The sequence below is a fragment of the Echeneis naucrates genome, chromosome 17 (genome assembly GCF_900963305.1).
Source record: "Echeneis naucrates chromosome 17, fEcheNa1.1, whole genome shotgun sequence".
NCBI classification, from domain to species: Eukaryota; Metazoa; Chordata; class Actinopteri; order Carangiformes; family Echeneidae; genus Echeneis; species Echeneis naucrates.
This window is the reverse complement of record NC_042527.1, coordinates 21,297,336-21,325,177: the sequence shown is the minus strand read 5'-3', so window position 1 is coordinate 21,325,177 and position 27,842 is coordinate 21,297,336. Positions and strand designations below refer to the sequence as shown.

The window sequence follows — 27,842 nt, the reverse complement described above, 5'->3', positions numbered from 1 at the left end:
ATCATATTTCTGCCCAACCAGACTCCGCGTGCACCCCGCGGACTTGTTCTTGTGTGTGTGTGTTTGTGTTGCTGTTGTTGTGTTTTTGTTTCACGGACCCGGTCTCTCCTCGCGGGGCCCGGATGGTGCGGCCGGTCGGTCGCCCGGTGATGGTGCACCTTGAATGTTTGATGGTGGTGATGATGATGATGATGGCGGCGGCGGTTTTTCGCGGGTCTGCTTCTTCACTGAGATCGCTCGCGTGACAATGACCTCCAGCTGCGCTTTAGCCCGTGGCGTGCGGGAGAGAAGCACGCGCCCCCGGTTCGATGCGCACGAGAGGACGTCGTCTCCCCCCAAATCTCTGAGCTAACGGAAAACCGGGAAGGGAGGGATCATCGTCAACACAACCTGTAGAAGAAACCACCACCACCAACAACAACAACAACAAGCCCCAGAGGCGGCGGCGGGCATGGAGCTGTCGGAGGTCCGGTGCTCCAGCGCCAGCGAGGAGCTGTACACCATCAACAACAGCGGCGGCAGCGCGCGGCCCAAGCGGCTGCTGTGGCAGACGGCGGTGCGGCACATCACCGAGCAGCGCTTCATCCACGAGCAGGGCGGCGGGGGGGCCGGCCCGGGGCTGAAGGGCATCGGGCCGGACGAGCCGTACGACCCGAGCCAGGGCGCGCGGAAGCAGTCTGCGGGACGGACGTCGGTGGGAGACCGGCACAACAACGGCGGGACCAAAGTGTTCCCGGAGCGCGCCAGCAGCGACCTGGGCTTCCTGCAGATCGACTGCGGCGCGCCGAGCAACTCGGACTTCTTCCTGAACTGGGGCTACACGTACCGGGGCGTCATCTTCCCCACGCTGCGGAACGCGTTCAAGTCCCGAGACCTGGAGCGGCTCTACCAGCGCTACTTCCTGGGCCAGAGGCGCAAGTCCGTGGTGGTGATGAACATCCTGGACGTGGTGACCAAGATCACCCTGCTGGTGCTGCACCTCACCCTGGCCTCCTCCCCGATGGACCCCATCAAAGGGACGCTGCTGGGCTTCTTCACGGGCATCGAGGTGGTCATTTGTGCCTTAGTGGTGGTGCGGAAGGACACCACGTCGCACGGATACCTGCAGTACAGCGGCGTGGTCACCTGGGTGGCCATGGCAACGCAGATCCTGGCGGCCGGCCTGGGCTACGGGCTGCTGGGGGACGGGGTGGGCTACGTGCTCTTCACCCTGTTCGCCACCTACAGCATGCTGCCGCTGCCGCTCACCTGGGCCATCCTGGCCGGGCTGTTCACCTCCGGGCTCCACATCCTGGTCCAGCTGCTCATCTCCCAGAATGCACAGCTCTCCACCAACCAGGTGAGCTCTCACCTCCATAATCCTCTCCCCCACTTCTCCTTCTCGGCTCCTTTCCTCCTCCTTTATCTTCCCTTTGTAGCTTCCTCCTTCTCCCCCAGTTTCCTTTCACATCTTCTCCTTTCCTCTCCTTAATTCCTCCTCCATCCTAATCCTCTCATCCTCTTTTCCTCTTTCCAAGCCTTACTTCCTGCTTCCTCTCTCCTCCTCCCTCGGTTCTGATCCTCAGACCTGTTCTGGTCAGCAGTCTGTTTCCACATCAGTTGTGTTACAGTGTTTTTGTTGTGTGTCCTTTTTGATTCTGTGCCTGTAAATTTTCTCAGTTTTAATAATGGACTGCGACACCAGCAGGTCAAAGTTTCAGCACCAGGAGCTGTCCAACACACACACACACACACACACACACACACACACTCCAAACTCCAACGCCCTCTACTGGCGGTTTCTCTCTTTCTTGTCACTCTTCAATCTGAATCTTCATTGTCATTGTGACTTTGCACAACGCAGCGGAAAGTGCAGATTTTTCCAGTGTGAAAAATAATATTTACAAATATAGAGAGTAATAAAAACAGATATAAACATGATACATGAACATGAAACAGAAAACAAAAATCTCTGACCTGATTCAGAAACCTTTAGACCGCATGGCCCCTCAGCATCTACCAGCAGGATGAGAAGTTGGCTCGACTTCCTGCAGTCTTCAAAAATGTTTTATTTCTCCACAAATAAGGAAATGAAGCTTTCTTTGATTTGCTCAGTCAAACTGTAACACGAGAAGCAGAAAGTTAGTTGTTGTGTTGTGAGTGTGTTTCTGTGCGACTCACGTCCGTTGTAGATGAATCAATGTGTGAAAAGATGAAAGTCAGATGAAACACAAACAAACTGGATGTGGTCTGCTTTTAATTCAGTGTTTACTTCTCTGGAGATGAGTACAGAGTCCCAAACGGAGCAGACGCCTCATTTCTGAATGAAGCGCTTCAGAGGATGGAGACAAAGTGTCGGTCTAAAAGATGATTCAGATTCACAATCAGATGATTTAATCTGACTCCGTTCAGACTCTGTTCTCTGTAATCGGGGAGAGGAGCTCAGAAAACAAGAACTAACTACAAACGCACTCTGAATGTTTCCTCCTTCTCCACAGAAAAGTTCCTCTCATGTGTTTGGGTCGTTTCTGTCTTTATCTGATCAGGAGTTCTGCTCAGTAAGGATGAAAAATCAGCTCTAAATATCTGATTGTCTTTTTTCTGTCAACACAATAAAATCAGAAACACACAGGACTGATCCAGAGGCTCTGAAGAAGATGCTCTGATTGGCTGTGACATCACCCACCGGAGCCAATAGGAGTGTCCGATGGGGAGACGTGACTCTTGACGTCACTATCAAAGATGGAGGATGAGACTGGACGGATAAACACACAGAAGGAGTCAGAGGGTCGGACTGAACCAGATCTGTTTCAGATTGGACAGATTAGCTGTTAGAAAGAGCTGATTCTTTGATTACTTTTCAGTATTTTATTTTGCTTGATCTCATTCTGTGGAGTCAAGTGATACATATTTAGGAACTAACAGCTTTATTTTCTTGTTCAAGTTCATTTTTAAACAGAATTCAAAGAAGGAAGCTGTGAGAAAGACATCAACAGTGATCATAACGATGAAGAGTACAATAAATGTAGTTAAGAAAAGATAAAAACCAGAATTTCATTTGGTTGTTTACAATAGATATAATAAACCGGGTTTATAAACTCAGCTGTGATTCTCAGAGTGATGTGCGAAGCAGGAAGCTCCCTGAACGCTCACGTGCTGCAGCCTTAAATGCTGCAAAAAGACACTGAGCGTGCTCAGTGCTTCCACGTCCTTCCGTGGTGTCACGCCAAATCCCGTCACGGCTCACTGGGGAGTCTCAGCCAACTCGATGCACGGCTGCGTTGGTGACTGTTGATGTGATGCAGCTGACCGTACGCCGCGCTGTCGTCTCTTGTTGTTTAGCTCAGGGGGGATTTCCTAGCTTCCCCTCGCGTGGTTCAGCTGCCCCGCTCCACTTGTAGTCACCGACCCAGCAGGGCTCTCACAGGAAAGGTCAAAGGTCAAGAGCTTTAAAGAGGCAGCTGTTGGTTGGATTCTGTCTGAAGCTTTGGCTCATTTCAGAGTTTGGACTTAAAGCCTTCAGTCATCAGGAAGATTTTCAGCCCGCACAGGCTTTTTCATCCATCGAGGAGGCGAGCAGGGCAGGAAGTATCTCAACGTTATTACACAGCGGTTTCCAACCTGTGAGCCGTAAAGCTGTTCGAATAAGGCCACAAATAAAACCAGGACATCTGAAGACTGAGCAGAACTGATTAGATAAAGACAGAAACTTCAGATCAGCTCTAGAACAACCCAAATGCATGAGAGGAACTTTTCTTTGGTTATTCTGCTTTACAGGGAACATTCACATTTCCTTAGCTACCGTCTCATATGATGGTAAATTAAAAGGAGCCGAGAATCCACAAGTGAATTTAACTCATTCCAGTTGAGTCTTTAAAGGCTGACTGTCGTTGTTTGGCCTCCGTATTGTTCTGGCTTCGACCGGTGAGATGTCCAGGCGTATACTTTTGAGGTTTGCGCTCAACAACACGATCACAGGTCTTGTCTTGTACTCCTCCACTCTCATCCCTTTCCTAATATTGTTTGATGAACCAATAACCAACTGATTTGTGAGTTTGTTGTTGTCAACCAGGTTCAGCCCTAACCCTAACCTTTTTGCTGACCTGTAAAATCACTGAATCATTGTCGTTGTTGTGAGTATCAGCCCGGCAGCATTCAACTCTGTGGAGGGATTTTTGGCGTTGCGTACTGATATTAGTGAACCTGACATCGTCGCCTTGCATGTTCCATCTTAAATTGAAGGGGCTGATTTGTGAGCAGCGTGGGCGGATTATGGTGGCTCATGGTCTCTGCCCCCCCACCTTGGGTTAGGTAGACCTGGCTCACTGTGAAACTGAACATCCTGGACTCAAGTGGCGCTGGTCTGCTCTCACGAAGTGCGTTTGTTGAAGGCTGTGGTGAACATGTGATGTAAATTTTTGGTCATGTGAAGATGAAGACAGTGTTAGACGGTGTTATTCCAGTTTTTAACAGCATTCATGGAAACCTTCCGACATGTCAGTTCAGCTCCTGGTGGAAACATCGAAGGGAAACAGGAGTCTGGACTGAGGCGGTCCTGGTTCAGGGCTGGTGATGATGGCCCATATTCATGGAGGATCAGAGGTCAGGCTGAGGTCGAGTCAGTGGTCCAGACCATGAGCATTATGGACATGGATTGGATTCAGGGACCAGCTCAGCTGCTGCCTTCTGGACTGCTGTGAAGGTCTGCCTAAGCTCAAAGAGAGAAGAGCACTGCGTCAGTCGATAATGGCAATAAAAGTTCAAAGCATAAAGCAGAAAGTCAAACTGACATCCAGACGGCTCCGGGCTCCCATCTTTTCGCTGCGTTCCCGTTGGCGCCACTTTCTTTCTCTCTGATATTGACTGTAGACTTTTCCCTTTAAAACCCCCATAACGCCGATACGATCACACTCTATCATCTCACTCTCTACACAATGAGCTCATATTGACCGGCCTTCCTGAAAAGACTCCAAATGGACCCAATTCGGCTCATTCTCTTCCCCGTCACCCGCCGCCGTATCGATGGCTGCTTTTGTGCAGAAGTCACTTAGCCTTTTAACTTGCTGTTAAATAAACAGAGGCATCTGTAAATAGCAGATTGCTTTGTTCCAGACAGTGGAGGAGTGTGTGTTTATGGTAATGTGTGAGTGTTTTTGTGTTCTGGTGATGCCAAAGCAGTAAAGACGGTCGATAGCAGTGATCCTCTTTCCCTCCGTTCGCGCTCCTGCTGTCAAACTCACACAGCGAGAGCTTCGCTCCCGCCGATTAGCCGTTCTTCCTTTTCAAGGTCAAACTCATCTTACCTGGAGCGCCGGCTGCACCGAGGAGATAGAGCGGGAAAAGGCAGAAAAACAGGCCAAGTGTGGCTTTCATAAGAAGACTGCACGGCGGCATTTTACTTCATTCTCTCCGCCTTCAGCAGAGAAAGCTGTGATTTAACGGCAGAGAGGCTTTGCTGTTTCTGTGAGACATCCACTCCGTCTCATTTACATTTAGATTTCAGGGATTAATGTGAGATCAGTTTTAAGGGGACTCTTCTTATTTTATTTTATTAATTAATATTTATTAATTTTTTTTTTTTTTTTAAACAACACTGCCGGTTGGTGGTGACCCCATCTGCTGATTTAAATGAAGCGTTTTCTGCTTTAAAAAAAAAACAAACAAGCCACGAACTCAGCCAGATTCTGTGCTTATTCTCGCAGCTTCTTCTGGAAATAGGTGACAGGTTTATAATAAACGTACTGTGACTGTGTGACTGTCTTCATCGGGCAGCAGTGTTGAATCATGGGAAGGCATCAGCTCATCTGTTTTATTGAACCAGACCAGAGAAACGACAGTTAAGGTGACAGATGTTACGGCCTGTGATCTTTAACAATCACCTCAAATGTCTTTCTTTTGCTTTTCCAGAGCTTTCAATCATAATAACAGAACCTTCAAGAGGTTAAGAAGTCCCTAATCCTTCTAGACGTCTGCCGGTCTTTAGAGCTTATTGCTCTGAGCTTTTTCTGCTTAAACTGGAGAATCAGCTGTTTTTAACAAGCCCTGATTTGTGGTGAGAGACAATCGGATATTTGGGGCTGATTTTTCATCACTAATGAGCAGAACTCCTGATCAGATAAAGATAGAAACAACCCAAACACAGGAGAGGACCTTTTCTTTGGTCATTGTAATTCTCATTGCCAGGACGACCAAGGCTCCGTACTGAACACCATCGCCAACATTTGAACTTTTGGATCATGTTGTTGTCACTCTGGGGCTCGTTCTGAAGCTTTCAGCCAAGAGTTCAGATTTCATTTTCTTGCATAATGGCGACTTGACCGGCGTGATGGACAGCCATGTTTTTGGTGTCTGAAGTCGCAGTGACCTTTCAGGCGACGTGTTGCCTCGTCTTTGTCTTCTTCCTCTGCAGACTTTTACTCTGAGCATTTTTGGACTGACTCAGCTCGATGAGAAATAATTTTTCGGAGGGGGTGGGGTGGGGAACGGGGAGGCGCAGAGCGACGAATCAATGACTCCATCTTTTAGCTCCCCTCTTTCTTCACCTCTTTTTCACCCTCCTCCCTCTTGCCAGTTTCATGCGGTTGATCCCAGACAATCTTGGTGTTACCAGACACTGCACTCAGCCACTCTTAATATTTAATGAAGCATCGAGGCCTTCGGTCGCGGCTCCTTGAGCTTTTAATGGTGGATCTATTCCAGTGCCAGTTTTTTTGTGCCCTGGCCTCCCAGATGCTTTCCAAAAATTGCTTTGGATGAAAAAGCTTTTACCGTCCTTCATCCTAGTTCTCCTGTGACATGTGAACCTTGAAATCAGAGCAAGAAATAACACTTTCCATCCATTTATAAATCAGTGGGTTATTACAACTTCAACATCCAAGTTTGAAAGTTTTTGTGTTTGACTAGTTAAACGCTCAAGTGGAAAAGTGTGTATCTTAAAATAATTACTAATGTGTTAGTAGCTGCCTCCTACCTGCCCGGGAGTCGAATAAAAACTACCTCGGTTAAATCCAGTCTTTTTGTCTGAAGATACTTGGACAGCTTTATAACTCTGAGTCCACACTCTCTCAGCTTTAGGAGGAGACGCTGAAGGTGAAATAACGATATGGATTTAGCAGTAACACGTTGATGCTCAGTGAGCGGAGTGCTTGATGAAGTGTGCGGCTCATTACAAACTTCAGTGGGAGGGGTTGGGGGTTGCCGTTTGTCAGGCTGTTTATTCCTTTGGCCTCGTCCTCACTGAGACCAAATAAAACAGTCTGTCTGGAGAAGTCTGGGCTCGTAAAAGATAAAAAAAAGACAGTACTGTCACATTTCGTCCTCTGTGTTTGGTGCCAGTGGAGCGACCTGTGTGAAAAATCTGGTTTTCTAGAACAGCTGGTTTCCCTCTGGGGAGGGGGGGGTTCTATTATGTCTGCACATTTCTGTGGATCTGAATATAAAATGTGCTGCATGTTCAGCAGCAGCAGGGACTGATCTGATCTCCGAAGTTATTCAAGTCATTCAGTTTTACTGTCCTCCTGCTCCGTTATCGGCTGGGCAGCCTGACATTCGTCTCAATGAAAGCTGCTCTCTGATTCAGCAGTCCTTTTCTCTGGACTGCTGAATCAGTCTTATTACTAATATTAATGCAGCTGCTAAATGGTTAAGATGGCCAACTGTCCTGATGTCAACTCTTGGGGAGAAACTCTGAGTTCTCCTTGGAGGGGGGGTCAACAATGGTGCATCAGCAAAGCGTCCTTCATCAGGTCCTCGTGACGCATTTCCTGCTGCGCAATCAAGATAAATCTGGGACTAGACTTGAAGCAAAGCAAATTATTTCAGGTGGAGACAGCTGAGTCAGGAAGGAAATACAGGAAGCTGGAGCTATTTTTTTTTCTTTTCTACAGTTTTTCTTCATCTAATGTGTCCATATCTTGATTATATTCAGGGTTTTGACTCTTTGTTAGTCCAGAATAAGACATACTGACATTACTTTGAGCCTGAGGAAATCCAAAAGTACAATCTGCCTTTGTTCTGAACCCGGACCGTGAAATTTTCAAAAGCTTCCAGGCAGAAGATCAGAAGAGTTTTTATGCAGAAAATTGAAGAGGATTAAAGGATCAAAAATATAGCAGGGAGCGGGAGGGAAACCGTGGCGCTCTTAAAATCTAATTAGCATGATCTGAAGTTGAACGCAGAAAGTAAAGCCAGCGGCCCCCGACCCCTCCCTCAGAGTTGGTTGTGTTGAAGCGTGGCTGCGGCTGGAGGCTGGGTTGGAGGTTAAATGTCGAGGTGTATCGATTATCTCACAGGGATCAGCTCCATCTTAGTGGACGATGTGGTGAGAGCTCGGCCCCCCCCGACCTCTGCTCTGAGGTCAAACAGGCAACAAGCAGAATAATGAGCAGAAACAGGTGAAGGACCAACTGAGGATGATCTATGACCCAGATCAGGACTGCAGGGACTCCTGTCCAGCGTCACTTCAGAGATCCATCCATCTTCATGGAGTCAGGACTGGGCCTCCGTGCCGTGTCGTCGAACACACCGTTTCCACATCGTTATGTGCCACGACACCGCCCGTTAGTTTGGGATGATTGTTTTTCTTCTAGCCAGCTGCAACATCTCTCAAAGTCTCACATTCTTATTTTTAATTTGCTTTCTTGATCCCAAAATGTTGGTTTAGTGCCGTTTGTGAGTAAATGCATTGAAAGCTCCAGTTTAGTGAGCGGTGGAGAGCTACGTCTTGTTTTCAACATTAAATCAACTCATCTGTAGATTCAAACACTCCGATTCAATTAACTGGTGATTTTATGACGCAGTCTCCTCGTTCCGCTTTCTAAGGCATGAAAAAACAAAAAGCCTGAATGTGAAATGCATCCAAAAGGATCGATACACTTTGAGTTTGAGCCGATCAACAGTTTGGAAATAATATGGTTAAAGCTTCACACATCCACAGGAGAAAGCCTTCCACAGTATCATATTATTGACCTTTGGAGCTTCTGATATCAGATTACTCAAACGAAGATTGATTTGAATCAGAAAATCTATTTTTCCAGCCGTAATCATGAACCTTTCTGACTTGATGCGATCTTGATCTTAGTGTCTATATTAGAGTCTATATTTAGGGTGCTTTTGATATATCTTTATTTTCAGTTAATGTTCCTTTAACACATGAACATTAGACCAAATCAAATAAAAGAAACACAACTGTCTCAGTTTTTTGTGTTGAAACCTTTTATTTATTTTGAAAGAATATTTTTTGGAGCATCATTTTCCAAATCATTTCATAGGTGATGAGATTTAAGTAGAACTGACTGATTAAAGCAGCAGCATCCACCCTGTTTGAGTCAGAGAGCATATTGAGGGAGGGTTGGGTTTGTTTTTTTTTTTAAGCTTATTTTTTTCACATTGAGGATGATTTCAGACAGGATTTATTCCCCGTCCCTCTCCTGCGGTAATCTATTCGTAGGAGTGAGTGGCAGCCAGCAACACTCTGCTCTGGGGTCAGCGTTTAATGAGATTACTGCTGGATTACTGTTATCTGTTGGAAACGTGGAAAAACAGCAGGTAGCCTACTTGGGGAAAAACAGCACCTGGTGAAAATGTCCAGCCACACAGGGCTCAGTCAAAACATTCCAGCTGACAAACGTGTCAGATTCTTCCAAGTATTTGAACATTTCTCCCACTGTGAGTTTTTTTTGGCTGTTTAAAATTCATTTTTTGTTCAGTTTTTTGAAACAGATTTGCCCTTAAAGATTCTTGTGTGCGACTGGGTGGAAAATAACTTCAAACAGCATGAAACTAAATTCTGGTGAGCCGCCTGACAGTCAGACAGTCTGGATGGAGGCCCAGCAGGGATAAACTCTGTGGCAAAAGCAAAGCAGAGACTTAAATTGCAGTCTTTTCTTGGCAGTGCGGCGCCACCTGGTATTGATTTATCCACGAGAAACTCAACTTCTGCCTCTTCTGCCTGACCTCAGGCCTCCCTCTCCAAACCCCGTCCAGACTCCTCAGAAAGTTCTGCTGCTGTTATGAATCTGAGACAACACTCTGGCAGATTTTTATTCCCCTTGCCTTTTTTTCTTTTGAAAAGTTTCGGACTGTTGCAGAAACTCTGTGTACTATTAAAGGTCCATGAATGGTAACGTCCCATATTTGAATCAGTTTTATGTGACCGTTTGGACCTGTAACGACCATCGTTGGATCATATGGACCTTTAAACCTTTAGAGGGACTTCAGCCTACTCAGAGGATCAGAGCTCTGCTGATGGGCGCTGAGTCCAAACAGAGCAGTTTGACACTTGCAAATGAAATTTGTCGAGCTGACTGTTCGCCTTGTGGCTGTATGCAGGTCAACAACCTGACCTATCTGCCATGTCTGATAAGAGTCAGGCGGCGGGCCATTAGCTCTTAGAAAGAGTCGAAGGAGCCTCGTCAGCCACATGTATACTGGGATACTCTGTTTCAGTGACTTTAGCCAAATGAATACACAACACGTATATATTTTACATCTATTACATCGTGTGTCTGTATCTCTTTTGTGATCCATACTGTAAAATATTTCTTTTCATTTTACTCCTTTGATCCCACGCAGAGTTCAGTCACCTTTTGCTGCTGTAGCTTTAGCTAACGGCTGAATATTTTCATATATGTTGCTGCAGTTATCGATTTTTTTGGGGGAGTGTTTTTGTGTTTTTTAATCCAGCTTTTTGGATTTGTGGTCAAACAAAACAAATTTCAAGTTTTCTAGAATCTGATCAACTTGAATAAACATGTTTGTCCTATTCCAAATCCCCCCTCAGGGACAAATAAAGTAAATTGAATAAATAAGGAGTCGACTTCAGGACTAAATGTTCACCCAGTCAGTGACCGTCAGTGGTCATAATGTTATTGCTCACTGTTTTATCTGTCTAAGCTTTATTTTCTGTTCTAAAGTCTTGAGCTCATCTCCGGTCAACTGAAAAGGAAGCTCCGGGTGACGTTTTAAAGATTCTGATAATCTGCAAATCTCAGACAGGACGAGCTCACAAGTCTCATCTTGTAGAGGCAGTCTGTGCAGTCGAGGTCAATCGAGGACTCCCTGAGTGATATCGACATATCAGCCTGAGAAAAATGTTGATGTGTCCTGTTACAGAAGCAGAATGAGTGCGCGCTGTAGAAGATACATATCAGTCAGATGCATGCGTCAGCACTCGGTGACTGTGTGCGTTCAGGCAGCAGTCCATCATGCTTGTTTACAGCCGAACACGGAGAGCGCCGTGACGGACGCTCCTCGCTCAGAGGGGGAAAAAACAAGACGTTCCCTCTGCAGAGTGACATTAAAGAGGCGAGCGAGCTGCTGCAGGGAAATGTCAGGATCACATGCTCAGGAAGAGGCCATGGTGGGGGGAATGTAGGCACGGTGGCTCCTCTGTTGGACGTGGAGGAGGTTTGTCAGAGGTCAGAGGTCAGAGGCTGCCGAGTCTTCATCCTCATCCACATCATCTTTTTAGAAACATGCAGTTGGATCCCCTTACAGGCCACAGACTGCAGTCTGAAGAGTTTTTGTTGATGAACCTTTTTTTTTCTCCATGGTCTGTTGCATTGATTCTCAGAAAAGTTTCATTTCTGCAGAGCTGTTGACCTTTGACCTAAGCTCACAACTCTGCTATTATTTACTTGAATGCAGAAAAATAATAAATATATAACTCATTAAGGAAGTTCAGATTTGGATCATTTCAGGACACTCCTGTCATTCCTGAAAGAATGAAATAAATCCGTACAGAGCCCTCCGGTGTCCGACGACGTCTGTGAGGTCACGGAGCTGACAGTTGGGTCAGCGTGTGAACTGGGCTAATGAGAAAGATGACGAGCAGACGTCTGCAGGAGTGTGTGTGTGTTCTGAAGGTGTGAGCTGAGCAGCCTGATGACGAGTCAGCGGATCAAATTAAATCATGTCAGTTTACGGCATCTGTGTAAATGAAGAAAAACCCTTTAGCCAAGTGGTCATTGGTTCGATTCCCAGCTGACTGGACTCCTGCATGTCATTCCCATAGACTGAGTATAAAGGTGGATGAGATGTAGAGCTTCACTGATAAAAATGACTTTATTTTAGATTCAGTATATTTTAACATCATAATTTTCTTGAAGGAAATAGTTTTTATTGAGCTTTGCGGGGGAGCTGTTGGAGATTAAAGCTACTTCCTGTTTAGTGTTTCTCAACTGTACTCAGGTATTGTGTGCTGCAGTCTGTAATTCTTTACTGAAATCAGCTTCGACATTGTTTTTCGCTCAAACTGTGCTAACTGAGACAACAGTCTCATCAGGATGACATCAGATATCATCATGGAAACGAGCTCCATCTAGGCCATGTTTCCTGGGAGTTTAATTTGGAGTGCAGATCTGTTTTTGATATTCAGACAGAAAAATAAAACATCAGATCTGTGTCACAGCAAGGAGGAAAAAAAAAACAAAAACCAAAACTGAAGTGGAGCGGTTTAAAGTCCGATGGGAGCCGCCGTCACATCACTGAGAAAGCTGGAGTACGACATTATTTTCACAAACTGTGCTGTGAACTCTGCAGGGATCTGTGTGTGGTAGATGTCAGCACAGTTCCTGTTTCCTTTTTCCCAGAACGGCTTTTATAATAATAATAATAATATGTAGGCAGGTTTCAAACACGGATGGACGTAGTCTCCACGCCGATGGCACAATGTTACACAACGTTAATCCTTTTTTTTTCTCAGCGGTACGGCCAACACGGCAGAGGAAAGCAGCTCGAGAGGCTCAAACAGTTGTAAACTTGTTTATTTGTGCTGTAAAGTTGGACCGACTCGCTGTTGGAGGCTCTGACGGTCTGCAGAGGAACACACAGACGTTTTTCCCGGAGGCGTGGAAGCCATTTTTGACAGTCTGGATTCTGACCCTGTGGAAGTCTGGGTCCCAGGTCTGTCTGTTCCTTGGACCTGCTCAGCTGTCTCATCATTGCCTGTGGGGGCTGTGCGCATGAACGTCTTGTCTCTTGTCGATGTGTGCGTCTTCACTGTGTTGACTGTGTGTCTTGGTTCTGCCAGAAGAAGTAATCTCATCAGTTTGACAACAGACACACACACACACACACAAGCTGCAAAAAGTAAAAGTAAAAAGTAGTGAACCTGTGTGTGTGTGCGTGCGTGTTGTTTCAAGGAAAAAGTGTTGATGTGCACACGGATGGATAACGACACATCCGTGGCAGGTTCACTCTTTGAAGTTTATTTTGAAAGTGACAGGAAGCTCACAGCAGGACGAAAGCAGCGGCCGTGTTGGTTTAGTGGATGTTTTCATTTTTGTTGCTCAGCTCTCGAAACCGTTGGTTTTAAAATTAAAGATAAAGATTTGACATATGCCAGCCTCTGATTGGCCAGCCAGGAGCACATCAACTGAAAACACCCTTGTTTAGTCTGCTAATTAGTATTACTGACAGGAGCTATATAACTCTGAGTTCCTGTTCCTGGCCCTGGTCCTGGTCCTGGTCCTGGTCCTGTTCCTGGTCCTGTTCCTGGCCCTGTTCCTGGCCCTGGTCCTGGTCCTGTTCCTGTTTCTGGCCCCGGTCCTGGTCCTGGTCCTGGCCCTGTTCCTGGCCCTGGTCCTGTTCCTGGTCCTGGTCCTGGCCCTGTTCCTGGCACTGGTCCAGTTCTTGTTCCTGTTCCTGGTCCTGGTCCTGGTCCTGGTCCTGGTCCTGGCCCTGTTCCTGGCCCTGGTCCAGTTCCTGTTCCTGTTCCTGGTCCTGGTCCTGGTCCTGGCCCTGTTCCTGGCCCTGGTCCAGTTCCTGTTCCTGTTCCTGGTCCTGGTCCTGGTCCTGGTCCTGGCCCTGTTCCTGGTCCTGGTCCTGGTCCTGGCCCTGGCCCTGTTCCTGTTCCTGGTCCTGGTCCTGGTCCTGGTCCTGGTCCTGGCCCTGTTCCTGGTCCTGGTCCTGTTCCTGGCCCTGGCCCTGTTCCTGGCCCTGTTCCTGGCCCTGGTCCTGGCCCTGGTCCAGTTCTTGTTCCTGGTCCTGGCCCTGTTCCTGGCCCTGGTCCTGTTCCTGGTCCTGGTCCTGGCCCTGTTCCTGGCCCTGGTCCAGTTCCTGTTCCTGTTCCTGGTCCTGGTCCTGGTCCTGGTCCTGGCCCTGGCCCTGTTCCTGGTCCTGGTCCTGGTCCTGGCCCCGGTCCTGGCCCCGGTCCTGGTTTGTTCATTGATGCAATTAATGAGCAGAGCTTCAGTTATTGTTGTCTGCTGACATCAGAGCTGATGTTGCACTGGACGCTTTGAATCATTAATGGCAGTCGTCCACGTCGTGCTAAATTTAAACGTGTCTTTGGACCGCTGAAGATCTTCATCTAGCCGTCAGCAGATAACTGAGCACGTGGAGCCGAGTTAATCCTCAACCGTCTACTTCTGTACCTTGGAGGCGGCCGAGTGAATGCCTTCATTTGGCAGAGCAGTGTATGAAAGGCTGCAGCGGCGGCCCCCGCCGTCATTGGAAACTGAGAGCAAGTTGAGCTTTTAAAAGCGGCGGTGATGATGTGACTCCTCCTGGAGAACATGTGTAACTGTGATGTAACACGATCACTGTGATAACTGATAGCACTGAAATATTGATGCTGCCGCGGCGTCTGCATTAAATGGCGACACTGAGGATCTGTGATCTTCGCTCTGCAGATCAGGACTCCAGAAACTCTTATTTCCATCCTCTCCACACGTGACGCCACAACAGGAAGTAGAGTTTATGCCTCAGATTAAACTTCAAATATTGAGAGCTCAATCCATTCTCAGGTCACTCACGTGTTTGTGTTTGTGTGCTGATTTTTTTCCGTGTCACTGTGTGGGCCGTGACTCATCGCCGAACTGAAGAGGAAACATTAACAGTATTATTTTCCATGTTCTGTTTGTAAAGCTGCATCTCTTCCTTAATGAGACCTTGTTAAAAGCATCTACATCACTGGCATTCCCCTTTAATGAGCACCGCCGCCTCCTCCGCCTCCGTGCTGATGGCGAGCAGGCCCTGCTCTTTTCCAAAACAAGATGGACGCTGCCCCAGTCGCCCCAGTTGCCCTCTCGCCTTTGGGGTTTTAATTTTGCCTCTCAGTTGGAGGAGCAGAGGCCTTCAGGGACAGAGGGCACCAAGAAATTGAATTAGTGCTGATGGCGTCCTGGGAGACGACAACAACACACAGTAATACCCCATAATGCACTGGGAGGCTTCTGAACTCAGCCCGATACACTGAAGAGCCTTGGGGGAGAAGACTGTGTGTGTGTGTGTGTAGTTTAAAGGACAAATCCTCTTATACTCCTCCACACACTCAGTTTTGAATGTGAAATAAGCTCCAGGAGATCTTCTCTATCGTGCTGAGGTTCCTGCAGCAGGCGAGCCGCCTCCGCTGCATTAATGACCGCCTCCGCCGTCGTCAGAAGACATTAACCGAGCCTTAAAGGCCCCGCGTGCAATACCTTCTGAGAGACACCCGCATGTACATGTGGAACAGAAACGGGCTGACGTTCAACAACTTCATCGGAAGAGGAGAAATAAAGTAGGTTAACGCAATGCTGATGAATTTAATGGTGAACATCAGCGAAGAAACTGAAAACAAGAAAAAAGGAGGGAGAAATGATGTCACAGCCAATCCGAGGCCTGTATGTTTCTGGTTTAAACCTCAATAGACCCGATTCTGGACCAAGCGGGGTGATGTTGGTGTCCAACCTGAAGCCTTCGTCATCTTTAATTTAACTGCCATTTAACATTGTGGCCTCCACATGGAGCAGAGTGAAATCCGAGAAACACACTATTACAGCAGTCCGGACTGACGTGCATGCAAATTGCAACCTGACTGTTTGGCGGAGGCAGTAATTCTGGTTTCCTCTAGAAGGAGGCTGAGTGCGGTGGTTTTACTGGACACTGAACTGTCTGAGGTTTTTATCAGCCGTGAAACAATTCTGCCTGGAGTAGAAGACCAAAGCTCTTCCTCTGTCTTCAAAAGAAAGAAAGAAAAAAAATAAATAAATAAAGTGAAACCGACACAGCTGACTGGAAGCAATAACTAAATGATTTAATCAGCATCCCTCTTGATTTACAGCCGGCCTCGTCATGAGATTTGTGTGACTGGAGTTTTAAAAGACAGATAGTCACAGTTTTCCCTCCCACTGAGCCTGTGAGACTAACGGCTCTCATTTTCAGGAGAAGACGAAAACTGAAAGCCACAAACAAACAAACAAACACGGAGCGAGGAGTGAAAACATCCCGGTGCTAAATCCAGGAATAATAAAAAACAGCCCATTCTCTGAAGCGCTGAGTCATCTGAACGGCTCAGCCTTCCTTAAACTGGATAAATCTGCAATTTATGATTAATTCAGGGAGTCGAGGAATGTTTTGTACCGTCGCAGCCAGAGCGGTGGACGCTGAACAATGTTTTTATGTCACACTAACAAAAACATGGCTGACTTAAAAGCAGCCGCCAGGACTACTGGAACTTTGGAAAGTCACTACAAAAGCAAAATTAAATAGTGAGCAAAACGTTGAATCTTCCTGTTAGACTGAAAGATTTGTCATGGTAAATATTCCCAAAGAGCCCCCAGATCCCAGATCTCTGCAGATCTAGATCTCTCTGTGGGAGGCTGCAGACCTTTAGAGACTGACAGTGATACTGTAGACGGGAGCAGATGATCAGGACCTGACCAGACATGTCTGTGACTGTAATTACTCCCCGAACACACACACACACACACACACACACACACACACACACACACACACACACACGCTGTGCCCTTTAAGTGAAGACGCTAAATTATTATCAAGCCAAACTGGTGAAACGGTGTTTATCTGTGCTGCTCTCATGAGGGAAAGCCTGTGTGTGTGTGTAGCTGGAAGCAGTTGGGGCTTTTCCTCTGTGAGATGTGTTGAACGCTCAGCCGACCTGTTATAACAGTTGCATCATCAGGCAGAGGAAGGCAGCCGGGGGGGGGGCTTGATGATGGCGGTTGGTGGTGGTCACCGTGGTGATGAAGGCATGGTGTTGTAATCTCCGGCGCAGCTGAGAGGCAGGACGGTGGTGTTACAGCGAGTTTCATCAGCTCTGACAGAACAATAAAATATGCAGCAGGGGATGAACAAGTCCCGATCGTGGACCTGTCCTGATCCTGACCTGTCCTGATCCTGGACCGGTCCTGATCCTGGACCGGTCCTGATCCTGGGCCTGTCCTGATCCTGGACCTGTCCTGATCCTGGGCCTGTCCTGATCCTGGACCGGTCCTGATCCTGGGCCTGTCCTGATCCTGGACCTGTCCTGACTCTGGACGATCCTGATCCTGGACCTGTCCTGATCCTGACCTGTCCTGATCCTGGACCGGTCCTGATCCTGGGCCTGTCCTGATCCTGGACCGGTCCTGATCCTGGGCCTGTCCTGATCCTGGACCTGTCCTGACTCTGGACGATCCTGATCCTGGACCTGTCCTGATCCTGGACCTGTCCTGATCCTGGACCTGTCCTGATCCTGACCTGTCCTGATCCTGGGCCTGTCCTGATCCTGGACCTGTCCTGATCCTGGGCCTGTCCTGATCCTGGACCGGTCCTGATACTTTTTTCACCCTCTTTTTTAATTTATGATTACAGTTTAGCATGAAAATTGAATAAACAATACATTTTTGACCTTTTGAAACAATTTTAAAATAAAATAAATAACAGCAAAAAAGAAGCTGCTTGTGGCTCATGTGATCTTTGTGGCCTCACAGTTAAATGGCCTTTTATGAAGTATAGAAGATATAAATAAAGTCTTCCTCTTCTTCTCCTGTGGTTTTTAAAGTACCCGTGGTATTGCTGTGTTTCAGGTGGCGGCTCAGGCCGTGTTGTTCATGTGTATGAACACTGCTGGGATTTTCATCAGTTACCTGTCGGACCGGGCTCAGCGTCAGGCCTTCCTGGAGACGCGGCGCTGCATCGAGGCTCGACTGCGACTCGAGACGGAGAACCAGAGACAGGTGAGTCCGAAACCTGGACCAAGTCCTGGAGGTGCCTGTGTGTTCTCCACAATGGTGAAGTGATGCTTTCCTGAAAACTGGAACAAATAAACGTTCAAATTGGTGAGATTGTTCATCATGTACTGAATGTCCTTTAGATATTCATTACCTTTTTAAACTTTGTCAACTTTGCTTTTTCGGAGTAACATCAATTTGTCAGTTTGCCTTTAAACACCCAAAAACCTCACTGACTCTCCTGTCATTAGAAATGATGCTCCACTAAATGGGCCAATTTAAAGTAGATTGTAAGTAGATTTTACAAATGAGACCATTTGTCTATTGTCTTCATTCTTCTTTCTTTTTATTTTAAGGACCCATTTATAGTGTAAACGTTGTTGTTTCTTTACTCATGCTCACTTCAATAAATATTATTTTTTTTACTGAAGGTTTTAAGCAGACATTGAACTGCGACCTTGAGATGACAGCAGACTAACACGGACGCTGCATCGATCCAGAGCTCCAACACAAATTTACTAACACACACAAAACACGATACACTGTGTGAGCAAGACGAGTACACACAAACACCCATCGGAGCTGTTAGCCACACACAGACACACACAGACACTGGGCTTTGTTTACATGGTGGAGTGGACAGTGACACTCAGAGAAGCTGCAGAAAGCTTTTATGGGGTTGTGTTTCCTGGAAGGATTCGACTCTGAGAAGAACTGGTGGGGTTGTAATGGAGCGATGGGGGGGAGACTGAGCAGATTGCTTTAATGGGAATCAATCGTTGTCTGGCAAGAGCTTCTTCTCTGACTGTTTTCTCAGGACAAAGACAGTCTGAGCAGGAACTGCAGAGAGAACGACAGGAGCTCAGATTTAGATTTGAAAGAAAACAACAACAATAATAAAAATAACAATGATAATAATAATGTGTGAACTCTGTGGAGTTTTTCCTCCTGTAAACTAAAAACACAGAGATACAGGAGCTGCTGGCGACTTTCAAAGCTACACACACACACTGCTTCAACCTTTGTCTTCGTCAAATTTAGACACAATTTGTCATGACTTCACGGACATCATGACGATGGTGTAGCATGACTCTGCAGAGGAAGTTTAAAGACTGATCTTCTTTATCTGCCCCACAGGAGAGACTGGTGTTATCGGTCCTGCCACGTTTTGTAGTTTTGGAAATGATCAATGACATGACAAATGTAGAGGATGAACACCTCCAGCATCAGTTTCACAGAATCTACATCCACCGCTACGAGAATGTCAGGTGAGGCCATCACACTGTTTATTTCTTACCAAACTAAGTGGTAAGTAAAATAAACCCGGTAAAATCCAGGCTTGAAATTAGAAATGATGAATTGCTGTTGAATGTTTAAATTGAGCTTGGGTCACTGTGGTTCTGCTTCTGGATCCAGGAGAGACCTTGTGGCGATGTTTGATTGATGTTCGAGTTCTTTCTGCATCATGAAGTGTTTGAATGGTTTTTGAAGACGTGATCTGGATGTTAAAGTGACATTTCCCCGTTTTATTCAGCATTCTTTTCGCAGATGTTAAAGGCTTCACCAACCTCTCCACAACGCTGTCTGCACAGGAGCTGGTGCGAATGTTGAATGAGCTCTTTGCACGCTTCGACCGCCTCGCACATGTGAGTCACTCAGCTGTTGACCGACGTCACGTCAGGAACATTCTGTCTTTCTTCTGACTGAAACATTTTACTTTTCATTCTCACACATGTTGCCAGATTTTAAGATCAGCTTCTTTTTTCTGTTTAATCGGACAGCTGTGATGCATTTAGTTTTCAGTTATTTCAAACTTTAAATAGAAATATGTTATATGTTAACCCTAAAGCTGCATATTTTAACTCCTGCAGTCTTTTATTTTGAAGAGTTGATCTCCATTAGATGCATTTGGGGTTTTAAGAACCAAGAACCATTTATAGGCTTGTTAGAACAGATGAGACAATATGAGCCTCTCTTCTGATTGGCTGACTGTTTTCTCAATGAAAATATAGCAGATTTGGGGAAAACCAAACATCAGCAGAGCGGCTGGAATTATTATTAATCTTTCTGCAGTATTTCTACTCTCTCTCTGTCACATTATGATGCTGACTTGATGATCCGATGGTTGTGTTGCAGGAGCATCACTGTCTACGAATAAAGATCCTGGGAGACTGTTACTACTGTGTGTCCGGCCTTCCTGAGCCCAGACAGGATCACGCCCACTGCTGCGTGGAGATGGGCCTCAGCATGATCAAAACCATCAGGTACAGTTTGACAGGATTTATAGATTATAGATTATAGATGGAAGTCAAAGGAAATCACAACCTGGGAAAGCAAAGTTCTGTGATTTGCTTTGTTTTTTTTCTCATTTGTTTTGTCTTGTTTTGTTTGCTGAATTGGGCAGCTCAGGACTTTCTGTATTCACCCAGGTCAGTTGGTTGTATAAAGTGTCAGACTTGAAGTTCAGGGGCTTCATCTCTAATTGTGTTGCTGTTGTGCGACTAGACTCCCAGGCTTCAAAGAGAAATGGGAAATATTTGCTCTGGCAGGTGGATCCTTCATGTAAAGGGATTTGTTGTGTTTGGTCTGGACCTGCTCTGTGTGTAAAGAGCCTTGATGTAGCTTTGTTATGATTTAATAAATAGATTTGATTTGATTTGATTTAAAGATCCTCCAGTCTGTATCATTTTCTTGTACAGAGGCAGGACTCTGGCCCTTTAATGGATTATCTTAAAAAACAGCGTTTCCCCCCGAGGTGTTGGACAGCAGTGCTGTTATCAGTAAATGAGTCTTATCAGGCTTCTCATGGTGCTCAGTGCAGATCTGACAGAAGCTCCCCTGTCTGGATCTGCCTGTGGTTGTTTCTGCAGAATATCAGAAACACACAATCACAGGCTGCAGCCACATCCCGCAGGCCTGCGTCACCGACGGGGGATGGATCATATTCCTTTTTAAGGTAGGGCACAACCGCGGCTTTACAGATGTCGTCAGCTCACAGATCCTGACACACAACCGACGGTGTAATCTTCAGATCACAGCCACTCTGTTTGGGCCGCAGCATTTTTTTTTTACCTGCAGCGCCCGTCACTTTGCTTTGAGCGTGACGGTGAGGACGGATCTGTGGGGTTAAAACGATGAATTAGAGATTTGTGCTGTGGGCTGCAGTGTCGCATGGACCTCGTTTAGCCTCACTGGTGAACATGAATGCTTTACTCCTCCTAACTGAAGTCAGTTTCACACATGACAGATCAGGCTGATTCTGCAGTTTAAGGAGGAAACAGGAGGAATGAAAGCACATCTGTGGGACTGCAGAGTTGGAGTTTTCTTAGAACAGAAAAGCAAAATACTGCTCTGAAGACAGCAGGATGTTTGTGGTGTGTGCCCTACGTAGACTGACCTCTGACCTCTTCAGAAAGTGAAAGCCTTCCCTGTGGAGTCAGCAAAACATCATCATCGTCATAATGACGAGCTGGTTGTTTCCAGCCCCTGGCCAAATGACTGCAAGCACCTGTCACAAACTCCCAGGGTGCCTTTCACCTTCCATTCATCACTGCTGTTATGAAGCATGAAATGAGGCTGGGAGACAGGAGCTGCTCTGTTTTCCCACCAGCCTCGGTTTGTCCTGCTCTTGTTCTGCTCCGGCATAATTCAGTATGAAATGAGGAACAAATGTGTGAACGAGTGTGAGAAGTGTGTGGAAAAGGTTCGCTCTTTGAGTGTCCTTGCTGGTGTGTGTGAAATGTAATGTGGTCCTTTCTTGGTGGGTTTGTTATCTGTATTCTGTTCTGCCAAAAGGTCGATTTCATGTTCATTGATATGCTGAATTAATAGAAAAAAGCCGGAGGATTCTGGGCACGTCGACCTGGAGTTACCTCTGGAATATTTTAATACTGGCGTTCTCTCTCCTCCAGATACGTCAGATCACGTACGAAACACGACATCGACATGCGGATCGGGATCCACTCGGGCTCTGTGCTGTGTGGCGTGCTGGGACTCAGGAAGTGGCAGTTTGACGTCTGGTCCTGGGACGTGGACATCGCCAACAAGCTGGAGTCCGGAGGGATTCCAGGGTGAGGCTTCATGTTCTGCCAGCTGCTGTGCTGGTAAACAAGCAGAGTTCAGAGTGCATTTTGTAAATAAATGTAAAATATAAATCCTCAAAACAAAAGCTCAGTCTGTGGATAACTTTGTGAACAGAGGCATCGCTGAAGTTCAGGAACGTGTCAGACTTGACTGTGACTCTCCTCCCATCATGTTTTTGGAAACTCCATTGGAGGGTTTGGTCTGAAAAAGTAAACCACGGTGACTCAAACCATCCAAACAAATGCAATATGGTGTACAATATAAGAGCACATATGTAAAAATTCCATGATAATTCCTGTTATTATGAGTTTCATTTTCAGTTGGCCTGGCCAACGTGATGTCCTCTGTCTCAGTTTACATCCATTTCTACGGTCAAAAAAGACATAGATATGTAGATATATGTATATGATGTGTATTTTTTAAATTCGAGGAGCAGAGGCCAGAAAGCCGGAGAAATAAAGATGATGGTATTCTTTGTGTTGGTTGCAGGCGGATCCACATTTCCAAAGCTGCTCTGGACTGTTTAAACGGAGACTACAAAGTGGAGGAGGGCCACGGGAAGGACCGTAACGACTTCCTCCGCCGCCACAACATCGAGACGTACCTCATCAAGCAGCCGGAGGAGAGTCTGCTCACCCTGCCCGAGGACATCATGAAGGAGGCGGCGAGCTCAGCCGACCGCCGCGCCAGCAGCGCCACCTTCAATGAGGCGTCCTGGAGCCCCGAGCTTCCCTTCGACAACATCGTGGGGAAGCAGAACGTAAGTCCCGCCGCTGCTCGTGTTATTGTGCACGCTGAGGGGATGTCTGTCTGAAAGACAAACCTGTGGGAGGAGGTTTGTCAGGACCGACACTTTCTGGCAGTGCACAGGATCTTCTCACTTCACCTGTTTGTTGGGTGTTCTGTCTCTTCTTGTTGTTTTAAATTAATTTTTTGTTTTGTTTTATTTTTCCTGATAATGAGTGGCGGAGGGATGCTGTTGCCACGGAGACGCAGCACCGTCACATTTGTCAGGATGATGAGCTTCTGATTGTGTGGCCCATCCAAACGTGCTCCTCATCTCTCCTTCATCTGTCTGCTCTTGTCCATCCATCACAGCATCATGCTGATGTTTTGTTTTTCAGTGTGTTGGAGCCCAAAACTTTAAGGAATGTAGAAAATTAAAGAGCCAAATAATGAGCGGTATCCATACATCCGTGAAGAGCCTTAAACTTTCATTCTACCTACTGACCGTCAGGGGCTGACTCCACCGGCTGTAGAAAGAAGCCAGATTAGATTGAAGTCTATGGAAAAATGTCCCTCCTCCTCTTCGGTAAATGTTTTCCTGATGAGTATATGGTCTCAGTCTCTAGTTTGCAGTCTTCAGTACACCAGTCAGGATATACAGATCCACTTAAGAAAAAGCCAAGAGTTCTCAGTTGCTTTGCTTGGCCGGTTCATATTGGACAACAGATCTGAAGTGTCTGTTGGCCTAGAATAAAACTGGACTATCCTGGTCTTGGTAGACCTGACGGACATGGAATCACGGTGCTGTAGGAAAGTTTTGGAAGTGTGTTTTGTGATTGTTGCCCAATGGATGACGAGCTTCAGGGCTCAGTTGTCTGTGAACAGATCAGGATTAGGGCCGGCTTGATTTATTGACTTCCTGGGCATCGATCCAGTCTCCAGCCCAAACAGCCAAAAGTCACTCAGAGCCCCCCCAAAAAACCTCCAGACATGTCATAGTACATAATGTCTCAGCTGCAGAAGAGGGTGGAGTTAAAGCTGCCTATTCAGGCAACATTTGCATCCCCATATGGGTTGGAGGGGACGAGCTGTCGACTGCCTGGCTGGGACTCAGGACTCAGTGTTCCTCCACCAGAACCAGAACTTCTGACAACCTGCTGGGCCTCGGCATCGTTTCAGGACTCTGAATCACTTGGATGGCTTCTTGTTTCAGAGGATGGAGATGCTCCAGAAGGCCAGAGCTGATGTTCACAGATCTGGATGCCTGATTTATGATCTTATTGGCCTCTTGGACTCTGAGGTCAGAGACATAGTTTTTCCTCGAATCTGTCCAAAGCCCACTGATGAAAGAATACTTTAATTCATGTGTTCACTGCATCAAACGCATGTCAGACCATCCTCTGACAGGATACGGTCCCAGAGGTGTGACCAAAGATTGCGTTGTCTTCAGATATTTTATTACTCCAGATATGTGTGTGTGTAAAGCCTATGAATGAGAACTTGTATATTTTTGGACACATCACATAAATGTTTTGTATCTCAGACTGTTTGTGCACTAAAAGGTTCCATTTAGGGCTCTTCAGTGTGATGCTGTGAATCTGCAGAGACAGGGTGTCGCTGTCCTGCAGCCATGAGCTGACGCCAAACTCCAGCTGACCTCTGGAGTTTGTACAACGAGGATGTACGCCAAGCCTGTCAGGAGCGCGTAGTGTTTGACCAAACCGTGTTTTGGATTCAGAGGAATGTTATTTTTGTGAAGCATGCCGCTTCTTTGTCTCTGGCACAATGAGAGGCTGTCAGGACGGTCGTGTCACACAGCAGCTCTTTGCATATCAAAGGCTCCTCAGAGGAGTTCTGAAGTGTCTGTTATTTTGTCGCGTGGCTGAACCTCTCCCTTCCTGCTGCTCTCACTTTTCAGCATCACTGGATTCAGGACAAGGTAGAAGATTTATGTGTGTGTGTTTGGAGGGAATAACAGAGAGCCGTCTGTGCTGTAGCTTTGTTCGCTTTGGCTCAGGTACTGATTTAATTTGGAACAGTTGGTTGATTTATTGAAGTAATCATATTTACAAAAGGTTCATATTTTATATTGAAGATCTTTATTTCATATCAAAGGTCCATATTTTTAAATTATCCAGTCTTTCACTTTGAAGGGTTGAGATCCATATGAAGACATATTTGTAGCTCCAAAAACCAAAAGCTGACGTTGTGGGAACAGCAGGTCAGTGTTTTCTGAGGGATTCAGTAATAAACAGATTGGTTGCTGAACACAGAACCCAGAAAGACAGCGACAGCATTTTGTTGTTCAGTTTCTGTTCAGTTCAGTTTATTTTTTCTCTTTAAATATCCACAGAAACAAACATATTTCACAATAAAAGGCAAATGAAACAGCACGAATCCCTTTCACGTCCGTAATGTTCAGATAAAACATCATTCTGGGTCTGATTACAGTCGAATTGAAAACAGAGTCATCGTGACATATTCATGATTGCATTCAAATTTGGAGGGAGCAGAGAGCACCAATATTTAATTCACAGCATGATAAAATGGAGAAAATCTGAATGTCCTTGGGTTGACTGGGTTTCATTTCTCATATCAGATACCAACTGACTAAAAAACAGCCAATCAGCAGCATGATTGAAGCGTGGTCAGCTTGCTGCATGCTGATTGGCTCATTGATGCTAGTTAGTTCTCAGCTTTGGAGTTTTGAGGCAGTTTTCAAAACTTAGCTGAACAACTGAAGTTTGTGATTATTTCAACGTCAATAACCGTACCAATGACTCTCCATTACTCATCAAACCAGAATAGGTATCAGTGGCCAACCGTGATAACCGCTGACATCATATCCTGTCTGCCGCCGAGTCCGGCCCATGCAGGACTGATTGCTGTTATCAGACCAAGAAGATTTGTCCTCCCAGCTCGGCTGAGTGGCTCTGTCTTCACCTCTTTCATGCTTCGCTGTGTGCCTGCTGGCTCCCATGATGCACAGCGCTGTCACAGCGCTTTCACCTCAAAGGAGGCTGAGCGTCTCCTCAGAAGACCCATAACTCAGTGAGTCTGCACCATGAAATCCAGGCCGGAGAGAAATGGGCTCATTTCTGACTCTGCTCAAAATGAAAGGCGGCTCTGCTATAACTCCGCCTCCATTAAAGCAGACTTGATTACACCGACAACACTGATGAACAATATCATTCAAACCTTTTCTCTCTGCCATCAGCACCAGATCAGACCGTTTTTTGTTCCATCAAATGAAAAAATAAACAGTCTCTGTTGAAGATCCATGCATTCTGAAGGTAGGCCTCCACGTGGCCTCATTCTAAACCAGGTCTTGGTTCTATGTTAATCCAGTGAAAGTATCAAAGGTCTCTTTCCTCAGAGGAATGCTCACAGAAACTGAGCCTTAAAACCAGCCGTCAGGACTTATGGGGCTTTGTGATGTCTCTTTTCTGATTGGCTGATTGACCTAGAGCTCTAGGCCAATCTTTTAAAGTATAACTTCTTCACAACAATAAAACTCCTGGAAGTTCTTGAATATTTGTATGGAATTATACTTCTAATAAAAAATACATCACAGTTGAAAACACAGAGGGATTATGAATCCAATCAATATTTATGCATTCATTAATATTTATGAATTTACCTTTATGAATATAAACATGATGATTTAGCTGACTTGTTCTTTTATGATGCCCTGACTGGAGGTTAAAATAGCTCTTTAAAGACTTCACTTCTCCAAACAGTTAATGTCTTAATCAATGTCCTTGTTCCTGTTTATTAGATTTGAAAGGTTCAGTCTTAGAAAGCTTTCTTGCTGATTAATTGTCAGTTTAACTGTTTAGTTTGCAGCTCAGGTGCTTTTTGGACAGTTTGGAAGATGAACTCAATAAGAATTCTGTTTTCAAATCTTAATAAGCAGAGGGGCAAAACATATGAAATATGATTAATGTTATTAGCTTTTATTGGCCTTTTCTTGTCTCCTTGTTAAATTTCAGATTTTATTTATTATCTTTTTAGCCCATCGGAACTAAACAATGAAACGGGCCAAACAAGTAAACTGTCCAACGGCCTGCTATTCAGTTATATCCATGATTGAATCTGGAAATATTGGGATGTTTTTCATTATAATACTAGCATAATATTAAACATTGGGATCATGTTGAAGTCTATGGGAAACTGTTTATCTTTCTTCTCTGATTTATTAGCTCACTAAATGTTTTCCTGATGAGTTTTAGGTCTCAGTCTGTCCAATCAGGAGAGAGTACTGAGCTCTTGCTCCTCCTCAGCTCCACCTTCTGGTTTTAAAAGACCAAGGTTGCCATAGGTTGAACCAAAGCCATCTTCTTCTGTGGTTTTTATATCGTGTCCTGTGACGAGCGGCTGTCAGATGTGAGATGTCCAGCTGATGAAAATCCTCTGACATGACTGTATGTGATCTTTACCCCCCCCCTCCCCGACCACACGCTTGCCCTTTTCCTGGCATCATATGTTGGCATTTCCAACAGACCAATGTGTTCTGTTATTAATATGGATTTTAAGTGTAAGCCCATTCAGCTGCTCCAGGCACCACGCCAGCCAATATAAAGGAGGAAAATGTCAGCGATGGAAGCACGTGGCCTTTAGGGTTGATGTTCCTTCAGGGAGCAGCACAGCTCATAACACCGAACATGTTCCCCCCTGACCTCTCTCCGCTCCCCCAGCGTCTCGAGGCTTTCGATTGGTCTGAGAAGTATTAGTTCCACCTTTGCTGATTTGGATTTGCACCCTCTGTGTTGTGGTCCACTTCCTGTCCTGCTGGTCCCAACAGACTGTCAGTGTAAAAGCATGGCCCAAAGCTGTGCTTTTATTTTGGAACATAGTGGAGGTTTGCTTCAGATGTGTCAGAATTTCTTCAAAAAAATAAAAATAAAAAATAAAAAATGTCACAACAAATAAGATGAAAATATTGGATGCAAGGTTTTGAATATTTCGGAAGATGAAAGAATCGTGGGAAATAAAACATGATGTGATGTTCAGTGCCTGTGTGGAAAACTCAGTTTTTCAAACTAACTTCTGAAGTGGGAAGATGCAGACGTTCAAAGCCTTTTTGTTATTTATTTATTCTGCTTCAAGTCAGGA

At 45.8% G+C, this 27,842-nt stretch overlaps 1 protein-coding gene across 1 annotated transcript in view; it reads left to right on the top strand.

The window, feature by feature from the left end:
• Positions 1-451: 451 nt before the first annotated feature.
• adcy8 (adenylate cyclase 8 (brain)) overlaps positions 452-27,842 on the top strand; it is a 46,345-nt gene continuing 18,954 nt past the window's right edge. The window contains exons 1-7 of the mRNA XM_029524476.1: positions 452-1,339; positions 17,775-17,924; positions 19,056-19,186; positions 19,453-19,564; positions 20,055-20,182; positions 21,830-21,988; positions 22,491-22,761. Coding sequence (XP_029380336.1) covers positions 452-1,339; positions 17,775-17,924; positions 19,056-19,186; positions 19,453-19,564; positions 20,055-20,182; positions 21,830-21,988; positions 22,491-22,761 — 1,839 coding nt within the window. The remainder of the gene's footprint in view (positions 1,340-17,774; positions 17,925-19,055; positions 19,187-19,452; positions 19,565-20,054; positions 20,183-21,829; positions 21,989-22,490; positions 22,762-27,842) is intronic.